General features: G+C 37.7%; 1 protein-coding gene across 1 annotated transcript; it reads left to right on the top strand.

Annotated features, from left to right (window-relative positions):
* Window positions 1–4,931: 4,931 nt before the first annotated feature.
* proza (protein Z, vitamin K-dependent plasma glycoprotein a) lies at window positions 4,932–10,123 on the top strand. The gene is made up of 9 exons (XM_028042591.1): window positions 4,932–5,094; window positions 6,158–6,288; window positions 6,802–6,944; window positions 7,065–7,089; window positions 7,159–7,272; window positions 7,364–7,492; window positions 8,740–8,855; window positions 8,946–9,063; window positions 9,152–10,123. The coding sequence occupies exons 2-9, from the start codon at window positions 6,210–6,212 to the stop codon at window positions 9,685–9,687; spliced, it is 1,260 nt and encodes a 419-aa protein (XP_027898392.1). The 5' UTR covers window positions 4,932–5,094; window positions 6,158–6,209; the 3' UTR covers window positions 9,688–10,123.
* The last annotated feature ends 2,487 nt before the right edge of the window (window positions 10,124–12,610 follow it).

Genomic DNA, 12,610 nt, shown 5'->3' with positions numbered 1-12,610 from the left:
CTAAAATGCTGTTTGTTTTTCATCTTGTCACCCTGTTCCATTTTTGTTTTTGTTTTTTGCTTCTGCAATGTAATGTTTTTTTTAGGTTGTTTGTTATTTTATTTTTCTTCCAAACGTGCATAGATTTTGAATTATCTTGTTGTTGAAAATGTGATGGTGATAAATTGATGATGATTTTTTTATTATTTCAGATATTTCACCAATAAAAAACAATACTCAATAAAAAGTATGCATTTTATCTAGTATCTAGTTCTACTACCACCAAACGTACATACTCAAATACATGCAAATACACCACTTGTTTGGTGGCCTTGAGTGTGAAGAGGAGTATGACAAAGTTTGACTTATTTAATCATACACCTTTTCTATCCTGTAGTTCATGACATGAATAATCTTCCCATTTCCTGTATCCCTTCTAAATCCAAAATAGCTTCTGAACCAGATATAAATAATGCATATACATATGTATACATATGTATACACTTACCTAAATGAGATATACATACATACACACACACACACACACACATCAACCTACAGACACGTGCCCAAGCAATCCACAGTGCTTTAATTTCTGTCTGAATTATTCACCCCTCTTCATCTGTGAACCTTTGGATACTTTGAGACTTTTCTTAAAAGGTTGATTTGCTTCAACCAAATAGCAATACTTGTAGCTATTTTCGATTGTTCATAATTAATATGATGTTTCCAGCAGATCTTATTATTAATCAATACACCCAAAAACCTAATTTCAGTGACTCTGAAATTAGGTTCCTAAATAACACAAATTTGGTTTTATCTAAATTTAGTGATAATTTATTAATCTCAAACCATTTTTTGCAATTTACATGAAATTAATTTCTGTCAATGTTTGCGTCATCTGCAAAGAAAACAAAATGAAGTATGTCTGACACCTTACATATATCATTTATGTATAAAATAAACAATTTTGGTCCCAATACTTAGTAGCCCTGGGGAACACCACAAACATTGTCTAATGGTGCGTTCACACCAAACACGTTTTGAAAGTAAGGCGAGTCTGGTTTACATTCAAAGTATACAGTATGTGGAGGCGCGTCAAGGGCCGTGGAGGCGCGTTTCAAGTGTCTAGCACAGTGTGAATTGAAGCGTTTGGAGAGTTTGCCATGTCAAGAACGTCCAACGCGTCCAACGGAAAAGACCGACAAGCCCTCGACGCGCCTCCACATGGACTCTGAATGTGAACCAGTCACGCGAAATGATGGGTGTAGAGCAAAATGTCAAGAATCTCCATTCAAAGTGCACATGAGTCAAACTTGACGCGTCGGAGGTGTTTTTGATGCACTTAACGTGTTTGGTGTGAACTCAACGTTAGCATGATGAGGACTGGAAATCACTCATTTGCACAAATTGTTGCCTGTTGTGTGTGCCATGCTAATAAAATTGTTTGCCTTGTGGTACATTTTTACGGAACTAGCTCACATCACAGCTGCCTGGTGGTTAGCGTGTCTTCCCACTGGGCCTACTGTTTTTGTGGTTCGGGATGTGCATCATTTTTGCCCCTATGGTATACTATGATGAAGACCAGTATGAAGCATATGGAATCTGCCCAAGGCAGAAAAGCGTTCACAGAGCTAAATGCTAAGTTGCATGCAACAAAAATTATTGTAAATTAAAATTAATCTTGACGCACCTCCACATATACTTTGAATGTAAACCAGACTCGCCTTACATTCAAAATGCGTTTGGTGTGAACGCACCGTTATGCAATGTTTGTGGTGTTCCCCAGGACTAAGTATTGGGACCAAAATTATATATAAGTTTATGAACAATTATTCACTTGCGAAGAAGTCAGGCATGCATCCCTCAAAACTGATTTTAATAGGTTTTTGATTAGAAAATATCAAAAACATTTAGATTAAACATAAAGTACGGTTGTGTGTGGAACTCCAGGTATTTCATTTTCACCCTGGTTAATTTCTCTGTAAGTTGTCGAGATTGAGGTGACATTAACTATTAATATTGTGTGTGTGATGCCTCCCTGGGGTGTTTGTTTTGTGTGCTTATAAAACTGGACTGAAGAAGAGCAGGCTAGACATGTGCAATGATGTGCTCTTTCCTTAGTGCTGCCCTGCAATTTAGAGCTGGCACTCAAAAAGTAATGAGTGCAGAGGGAATAAATGGGAGCTACAATGAAAGAGAGAGAGAGGAGGGGCAATATGAGAGTTGAATAAAACATAAACAGTCTGAAAGAGATGGATCAGATGATTGGTGGTACTTTCCACCACTGCACACTGAAAGCCAACCTATGTACACTACCGAATATACCTGCCAGTGTGCAAAGCTACAGTCTACAGGAACTACAGTCTGTGCAACATGTGTTCATGGATAGATATCTGTTGCACAAATCTCTACTAAGCCACAGTTGAGGTGATTCGATTCACCAGAGAAATTACTACGTTAATCACTTATGCATCCAGCTGCAGCTCTTCATTCTTAAACATGCTCTTTGTCTAATCTACACTCAGCATTTGGTTGTTCTCCCTCCTCTGGCCACTTCAGCTCCTGTCCCCGTCCAGCACCAGGGAACAGCTGGTCTGAGCAGGCTCCTATTATCTCTCTGTTATTAGACTGGGGAGATGGAGACATTTAACACGGTTGCTTCTAAGACCAAAGCCCCCACGGCCCTGCATGTAAATTGCATTGCTCTTGCAAACAGTCTTATTAAAATATGACCACTAAAAAGGGACTCTGGCTCTATCCTTCTGGTCCAGTTTCAGAAACATTTACTGTTGGATGGGTTTAATCATTTTTTCAGAGTATGATATCAAATATTTAATAACTCTAACGCATCCTTGGATGATAATTCTTTAGGAGAAAAACTAAATTAAAAATACTATTCTTACCAAAACTATAGATTTGATTTCCTGTTACCATAAGTTAGCTGCCTCTAGAACAAGTTCTTAACAGCTTCTATATGATCATTTTGTTCACTCAGATTTTCCCACCTGATCTGATTAGTGAAGAACCTTAATTTGCTTTTTGTTCTTTCCAGGCTGCTATGCATTTGTTTGTAGCTATACGGTTCTCCTATTGATCACAACTGATTACACCCAGTTTTAGCTGATCAGATGTACACACTGAATCATGAGAGAGAGAGCACAGTGCTAAGGGTTATAGCAGCAATGGACAATGTTTTGTCTTTAAGGTGTGTTACTTTTCTGTATGAAGAGATTTCTGTTTTCCTTTTTTGTTAGCATGTAGATGTCATTGTGATTTCTAAATTGAAATCAGAGAGGCTGACATTTGAATGTCTTCAAAACCAATTTTCCTCATGTATATCTAGTGTTTACGAATTAAGCTGTATATTTTGGTAATTTTTTTTCTATGTTAATTAGTGAAAAGGTTTAGTTTGAAACATAGTAGACTGAAACAGTGTCCATACCACAGCATCATAAATAAGTCATTTTACATGTGTAAAATGACATGTTATTGTTTCTTTTTTGCATGTTGTTTTTTCTGTCCCTGATGTGACTTTTGTTCATTTCCAGCCTTTTGCCACTTTCAGTTTTTATTTCCCTACTAGGTTCCAAATTTAAAGCTGTTTGAACAATTTTATCCAGGTTTCAGAGCTCACCTTTGCACAAAAAACAGAACTATTCAAATGTGATAATATTTTTTTTTCAGAAGTATTTAAAAACTGACTGCTTGGCAGTGGTGAGATCCTAAGCTGCTCCACTATTTAGCAAACTGACTGTGATGCAATGTGATTGTTTGATTATGGAAATCTGTTCATAGATGTATAATCCCTATTTCTTAGTTGGTATATTTGCTAGTCTTTTAGGTTTTATTGAAAGTTGTGCTAAAGTCGTTCTTCTTTTAGGTACTTTTTTATTTCATTTGAACGACTGGTAAAAAAGCATAGAACCACACCACACGACCAAACCAACAACCACACAGTTTTGCATATCACTGAAGATAAGAATGCTTACTGAAAAAATTAAAAGTAAACAAAATAGTGACTGTGTAATTAGTCGTGGAAACAAATGTATCTCCTTCAAAGCAGTATCCCTGTTGTTCCAGTGAGAACATTTCCTAAAATGATCCAAACTGAGATCACGCTTGTTACAGCATACCACTGGTAACATACTGACTGCTCATAGCATTTCCACACAAAAATTATCACTATGGAGGTTATTGTATTTTCTGTTAATAACAGCAATGGCAGTTTATTTTCCCTACCCATCCAAGAGCACATGCTACAGATGCCATGTTGACTACCATTAGGTTATCCTGGGCCACCTCTGTAGATATGCTGCTATAGACTTAGACTGCAAAGTCAGAGACTCTCCTGCACCAGTCTTGCATACACTTCATATTAATGATTAGTTTGTGTTAGCACAAATGTCCAATTGTGGAATAAATACATCCACAGGTGTACACAGGTGTGCAAAACATTTCAAATAAGCATCTTTGATACATCAGCTCTGAATCAAGTATATGTTTGGTCTTTAAATCTAGACTGTTGAACAAATATTGTGTGTTTGATGTTCTGAAAATAACATAAAGTCATGTCACATTCTAATGTCTTTGTGAGGTATGATGACCTCACAAAGACATTAGGTTGTCAGCAAACTTCAACCTGTATTCAATATTTGGACGCACATTATTGATGATAGGACTAAAAACGGACATTAAGCTAATTATTTTTGCTAATTTGTTTTCAACAAGTTTTCTTTGATTATTGCTGTGGAATTATCCACCTACTAACTCTGACGAGCTTCTTGGTTTCTATGAAGAACAAAACTACCCCGTGTGGCACATTTAAATGGTAATGTACTGTAAATGTTTGCATTAATGTTTATTGTAATTCATTAATCGCGTCAGATTCTGTCATGGCTCCTCCTGTCTCAACACTGTGTAACAGTGTCCTCTACTGGCGTCTCTTTGTCATTACAAGCACTACAAACAGTAAACAGAGGAAGGCGGATGTCTGGGATGTGACCAGAGCCCGTTATTTTGGACGGACAGGCCCGAATCCGTCCGGTTTGTTCCTGCTTTAGTTCAGAACCAGGGGGGAAAGAAGCAGGTCATTGATTGATTTTGTTTCCCCAAGTAAGTATCGAGTATCTTCTTCTCTTTTTATTGTCATCATTGTCGGCAATGTTAAACGGTTTTCGGCCTGCTAGACTAACCCGCCCTGTCAGAAACAAACGAGGGATATTTATTTTATATCACAGGGGTTTTCCCCCCTGAAATCGCACAATAAATGACTAAAAACAAAGTACTTGTGCAGGTTTTGTGTTGCACTGCAGAAAGCTGCTTGATGAAAAGGATATTTCTAACAAAAATATTTAGCTTTTTACCTTCTTCTAAGCCTTCTTAGTGTAAAACATACTGTATTTACGCAATGAGTGAGACATGGACAGAGTTATTTGTTTCAGAATATATAATAAAATAAAGCGCCACAAACATGGAAGCCCTTCAATGGGATGCTGAATCATGTCAGATGTCTCATCAACATCTGTGTACAAAAGATATGATGTCAAATTTCTAACATTAAATATTTCTATGAAATGTGGATAAAAACATCAAATTATTATATATTACATCGTCATAGTGTTGTTTTTAGATGTGCAAAAACAATTCAACTGAAGTATTTAAATAACGTATTTCTGACTTTAATACGGAAGCTGTCAACATGCACAGTAACTCGAAACTCTATTGGTCCAATCATACTTTGCCATTGCTGCAGTATTTATGACGCTGTTAGGATTACAGGGAGCATAACAGATCAATTACTTTGCTCAGAATTGTACACAGTTTTTCACCTGTCATGTTGATGAAAGTGGTCACCGGGACACTTGAATGAACCTTGCAACGTTTTAAACATGAAATTATGTATTTCAAATGTAATGTACATGTAATTATGTATTATATATTTAAAGTATTTCTAATAAATTAAATCCTTTTCCTCAGATTTTGTTTAGTTTCTTTTTATCCAACTGTTAAAGTCTAAATACAAAGGATCACTATGAACTTGCGTAAAATAATTTTATAGTGGGTAAGCTATAAGGATGTACAGTATGTATGTATGAATAGATGGATGGCAGATCAATGATGGATAGATAAACAGATTTTATTCTTTGCATTTATCATCCTGTTGTTGTGTTTCCAGGATTGCACATTGATCCCTGCGGTACCGACACGTCAGACGTCTGGGTGTTAACATGCATTCTTCCACTACATACGCTGCTGTGCTCTGTCTCCTTGCTGGGGCAGTGACAGCCATTCAGACCCCCGAGACAGGTGAGAAAGGCCACCACAAGTACCAGATGGTGCTGTAAGCTTCAAGAGTGGGTCAGAAAAAATACAAAATGGCAGCATCTGCAGCACTGACCTGTGAAAGGCATTAAATAAACAGAAACACAGATACTCTTAAAATGTTATATTTATGAACACAAACTTACCCTCTTTCACCCTGTCACAGCCTGATTGATCCCTATTCATGTCTCAACATGTTTCAGCTGTTTTATAAACAATAATACAATAGAAACAATAATAAATAGGGTTTTTAGATGCTATTTAGAAGTGTAAATGCAGACCTGCTTTAGCTGAGATTGACAAATATAAAAAAAATATTTTAAAGAACTAGAATTAGATGGAGTGTTTGCCCTCTATTTGTAATGTGCACGAACTGTTCTACAGTACAATAATTTAAGAATTTGAATCATTCCTTTCAAAAAATTTGCTAATTTCCATAGAAGTTTACTGGCTCTATACATGAATTGGCCATGCTGAGTAAAGTCACTGTTCCCTCAGTATTTCTGGAGAAGCAGCAGGCCACCTCGCTGATCTCCCGTCAGAAGAGAAATGCTGGAGCGTCCACCTTGGAGCAGGCTTGCATGGAGAGGGTGTGCACTTATGAGGAAGCCAGGAAGTATTTCCAGGACTCGTATCGCACGGTTAGCTTGCTGTGTATTTCCTTCATTTTAAATTTCTCTAAGAATCCTCATTGTAAGAACTAACAGATCAGGCCTTTCACGAGCCTGCTTCTCGCTTATCATGTGCAATTTTTCTTGCAGGACATTTTTTGGTCTGTCTACATCGGTAAGTTATATAAAGAACCTCCTGTTCAACAATGCGTTGCCTCTTCTCACAAACGTGTTCTCTGTTTAGATGGAGACCAGTGTGCTGAAAACCCCTGCATGAATGGAGCCATGTGCTCAGACAGTGTTGGAGGCTATGACTGCGTCTGCAAGTCGGGTTTCACGGGAGTCCACTGTGAAAAAGGTACAGATCTGTTGTAGGCACCATGTAAAAACTGCTGTTTATTTATTACTTACACATTAGTGTGCACACTCTGCTACATCCCGCAAACTAGATGAGACTCTTTGCACGCTGGAAAAGGACAAGGGTTGCTCACAGTTTTGCAAACCGGGCTACACGTCCTATGAGTGTTCTTGTGCCCGAGGCTGGAGGGTCAAAGACAAGGTCAAGTGTGAAGCTGCAGGTATGTAATCGGTTTTTCCTTGTGTGTATTTTTTTGCAACTAAGACAAAGTGAAGCTTCCCACTTATTTATCATAGGTTATACTTGAGTAATCTATTTTCACCTGAAATGTATTTTTGATCAATTGAATGTCAGTAAGGGAGAGAGACAAAAGCAGATACACTTTGTTTTAACAAGGAATTTATTAACTTTGTTTGGCATTAAATCAGATTAAAGTTTTAACCTGTATGTCTTGCCTCAAATGTTTTGGTTTTCCTTCCACAAGCTTCTCAATATAGTTTTCTGGAATCTTGGTCCATTCCTCCTGACAGAACTTGTGTGACTGGGTCTTCTCACACATTTTCTATAGGACTTGGTTTGGGGCTCCAAAACATTACCTAGGGTAATTTTGAGGGGATGTTTTTGAACAAGCTTCGACCTCCTGGCTGATGTTTTGAGATAAAACCTCAACATTTCAACCAGATTTTCTTGATGGCTTGCATTTGCAAACTGTGATCTGGAGTTTATTATGTTGCTTTTGGAATAATGGCTTCTTCTTCTTTGATTGGCCTCGCTGAAACATAATTTATTTCTACTGTAGATAAAGACATCCCTTTTACCAGCTTCGGACTTCTTAATCACAAGGTCTTCTGCTTTTGTACTGAGGTTGATTTGCACATTTTGCAGGACATGTCTTCTTTCTTCACAGAATGTTTCCAGAATATTTATGTGCTTTTTATTGTTGGGTGTAATTGTTTGAAGTGATAAATGTGGTACCTATAGACATCTGGAAATTGTACCTAAGGATAAACCAAACCTTCAGAGGTCCACATTTATGTTCCTGATAACTTTGCCAATTTTTTGTAGATTTTCATAATGTCGCACAAGAAAACAGTGTGTATAAGGTGTTTCCTTAAAATACATGTGAAAGTGTATTTCATAGTGTGTTCATTTAATTGACATATTATGAGTGAACTTGTATCTTATACAGCCTTCACCTATCATCTTTTCTTTTTTTTAAAAAAACAACAAAACTCTCTCTTTATTGTGGGATTTAGCAAATAGATATAATTTGGCTAATCCTAACTAACTTTGCTTTTGGTCATTTTAACATCGGACAATGAGAAAAAAACAAACGTGTTTCAAAGCGTAAGTAAAAATCTGAATTCAACTATATGTAGCATGTTATGTATATTGTTGCACAGGAATCTGGTGCTCACCAACAAAAGCTACTAACCTAATCTAATCAGAACCGTCTTCCCTTGTTAGTCAGATACCCGTGTGGTCAGGTGAACAATCTGTCTCAGTGGAAGGACAGACAGTCAAGTCTTTCTACCAATAACTTTGATGGACTTCCTTGTACGCCATCTGAGTGTCCTTGGCAGGTAAGGGGAGCCTACTTTAATGGACCACCTTGCACAAACTCCTGTAGATGCCCTTTTTGTGTTCACACAGTATCTCAATCTTCTTACCAGGCTCTCTTAAAGAGTTCAGAGTCTGATGGCTTCTGTAGTGGAGTCATTCTGAAGGAGAACCTCGTCTTGACGTCAGCTCAGTGCGCCAACAAATACAGCAGCTTCCAGGTTGCAGTTGGTAAGTGTAGTGAACATCAGTGTTGTATTGAATTTGGTGCTTTGCACAACACCAAAAACTAATGTTGTTCATTCTGTCGTCTCATCAGGAAAGCGCAGCACCAACTTTGAAGACGGAGAGCAGACGCTGTATGTGAAGCTCACTCACGTCCATCCTCGTTATATGAGAGACCGTCCTGAAAATGACCTGGCTGTGATCGAGCTCCGCGACCGCATAACCTTCAAGTCAGATGTCGTTGCGGCCTGCCTGCCAGAGAAAGACTTCGCAGAGAGCATCTTAATGTCTGGAGATTTGCCGGCTGTTGTCACCGGCTGGAAGGAATCCACACAGATGTCCAATTTCCAGGGCCGGCTCACTATTAACCAGCTGGTGTACAATAAGCTGCCTCAATGCGTGGAAACTTACCCCAACCTGATGACCAATAAAATGGGCTGCACTGCTGCCCGGGCCAATGCTGACTGCAACATGAGCTCGGGCAGCCCCTTGCTCACAATGTACAGGGATGTGTTGTTTCTCACTGGGGTGGTGAGTCAACCAGAAGGGGCTGACTGCACTAAAGGCTACATCTTCCAAAAAGTGTCCCGCCACCTCAGCTGGCTGCAGACGTTAATGGGTTCACGTTAGAAAGGTGAAGTGAGGGAACACATCAAGCTTCATTATGAATTTAGCTTAATGCAGGTAAATAATTACTAAAACAGGGAATCCGTTGTATATATTTTTTTGTTTAAACTCAGTCATAAGCTTTCCTGCGTGTGTCTTTTTAAAATATCCGTAACATAAGAAACACTGTAGTTTGTTGGATTTTCTTCCTCTGTGTACTTCATCTTTTATCCACAAGGTGGCTCTCTGTTAATGTCAGTAAAGAGCTTTCCTCCTGCATGTGTTAAGTACTCAGAGGTTCTGAGACCTGTAAATTATTCAGCATGTTTGTGATGTGAACATACCTTCCAATACCTTTGAAGTTATGTTATTTCAGCAACAATGTAATGGCTGACATGCACCTTAAAGGAGTCCTGGTAAATACAGTTTCATGAATGTAATAAACCATAAAACCAAGATATTTTTATTGTTTTTGTCTCTAATTTATAGTAATGTAAAAGGGTTTTAAGCTGTTTTGTATATTTATGGATATCTGAGATAATGTTCAATCTCTGTGATTGTCAAGGTCAGAAATATGGATATTAATGTACAACATTATGTATGTTAATATTCTACAAAACAGTCTAATCCACACTATACTCTGCTAAAATAAGTATTTCCACTCACACAGATTTTTTTCCTCCAATATCAAACATAGGTTAAAAACAAAAAGCAGTTTTTCTGCAGTTTTAAGCACAAATCGCACATTATTAAGAAAAGCAGAAGTGAAAAAAGAAAAAACAAAGTATAGAAAATAAACTTTGAAAAGCCTTAATAAAGCATGAAGACCACTTTACATATAACAGAACAGATTTCTTGTAACAAAGTTTAGGTGTGACTATGCAAAGTATGAATACTAAACGATTGTAATCATAAAATAGAAACATGAATGAGCCCACATTCTTTATCAAGCTTAGCTAATCAGGGGATTTATTTAAGATTTCCACAGAGAAACTTTGAAGAAGAAGATTAATAGTGAACAAAATATAATTGAGCTGTAATAAGAACTATCCATTCATAAAAGTTGGCCTGAGTTGCTCCGTCCATTGTAATGTTTTCCCTATTTGGTCCCACACAGACATTATTAGCCTGGCCTGACTGTCACATACCAGTGTGTTGTCTGGCAACATTTTCCCACGGACACTCACCCTCAGCAGTCTTCTCACAGCCTCGATGGGCTGGTGAACAAGGCTGGGGCCATGTCATGTGGGCAAAGAAAAAAAAAAAAGAAGAAACAGAAGAATGGGCTGGAGAGACTAAAAGCAATAGAAGGCCCATAACAAAAAAAAAAACTGGCCTGCCACTTTAGATTGGGAGCTTGAAAAGAACATCTCAGGAAGTTGGGGCCTGTGTTGGCTGTTGCCATGGTGCTCACCAGGGAGATGGCTCCTCGCTCCCGAAAAATGGCCGCGCTCCTTTACTGGGCCGTCCAGAGGAGATTCATTTAACAGAGCACCTTCCTTCCTGAGTGTGGTCCTGCTCTCCGGTTCTACCAGCTCAGTTTTCAACAGAGAAAGATGAAAGATTATATATACATATGAATATATATATAATTAATAATGACATATCACATTTTGTAATTAATACTAACACATTTTATGTGTTAAAATGGCTCAGTCAAAGTCAAGACCTAAATCAAGTCAAGAATCTGTGACAATACTTTTGCAAAGATGCTCAAAGATGAGCAGAAAAATCATTCACCAGATATACAAAATTTGTAGAGACATACAGCTCCACACTTATCCTAGAGATTACAGAGTTTATATGCATAAACATTTATTTTCCCTTCACATTTGCTTTGGTTTCTCCAAATACAATACTATAAACTAAGGTTTATAGTTGAAACCAGGCAAAATGTGGAAAAAAAAAAATAAAGTTACTATATAGGCTATGTGGGAGTTATCTGACAAACTGACAAAGTGCTAAAAATCATACAGAAAACAGTCTGAAGATGAAGTTTAGCCAACAAAATTATATAAAAAACTATCTGGTGATTGCAGTGTTGATGCTGAACAGAAGCCAGTCTTTGAGTAGACAGATTGAGAGATCGAGAAACACTGAGAAACACTAGCAACCCAATCACAAGGGCTGCAAAGTAAATGGCAATACTATTCCTAATAATGGAAAAAGTCATGACAAACTTTTAAGAAACCTATATTTTTCTTGAACCCGTCAGTAGAGCCCACATTTGACCAAATCCCACAACTTCAGTAATCCTTAATTCTCCCCAAACTCCAACAACAGTCACATGCTGTGACCACATATTCTTGCATGTATATTGTGTGTGTTGGAAAGCACACCTATGAAAAACATCTCAAACATCTCATTGTTGGAAAATCTGATCATTTTAGTTCATTACTACTTGCTCAAACATGTCACCTGATCATTTCCAGTAACCCTATTCTCAAAATTTATGTTCCTAGTCTTTCTTTTATCCCACATTAGCTTGTCTCTTAGTTTAAATCAATGGAAAAGCTATTTCCTTTCGTCCCACCCCCATTCAGACTCTACCCCATGCCAGACAGAGCAGCTTCTACTTCACTGGGTAATTGTTCAGACGGGTGGAGGTAAAACTAGACCTCAAGAGGTTATAGCTTGGGCTGAAAGAAATTTTGAAAGCAAAAGAATTAGACAAGCTGAACAGTTTTATATAACACTGCTATAATGTAACATCTCTCTTTATGTAAAACACTCATATACATTAGAAATGGGTCCATCCTCACTGGGCCTTATGTTCCTCTCTCTTGGCTGAGTTTGGCTGCTAGCCTTAAATAATGAATACATTTTTGGATAAAAACTTTATAAAACCAGGACTTAGTCTTCATGGCTAATGTATATTTTTATTTATTTGTTTTTGTGGGATCATCTGTAGCATTTTGGATCATACCTGAGCAAGCAGACATTATGT

The sequence above is a fragment of the Xiphophorus couchianus genome, chromosome 16 (assembly GCF_001444195.1).
Source record: "Xiphophorus couchianus chromosome 16, X_couchianus-1.0, whole genome shotgun sequence".
Classification (NCBI taxonomy): domain Eukaryota; kingdom Metazoa; phylum Chordata; class Actinopteri; order Cyprinodontiformes; family Poeciliidae; genus Xiphophorus; species Xiphophorus couchianus.
Note: the sequence above shows the minus strand (reverse complement) of the source record. Positions and strands in the feature narration are given on the sequence as shown.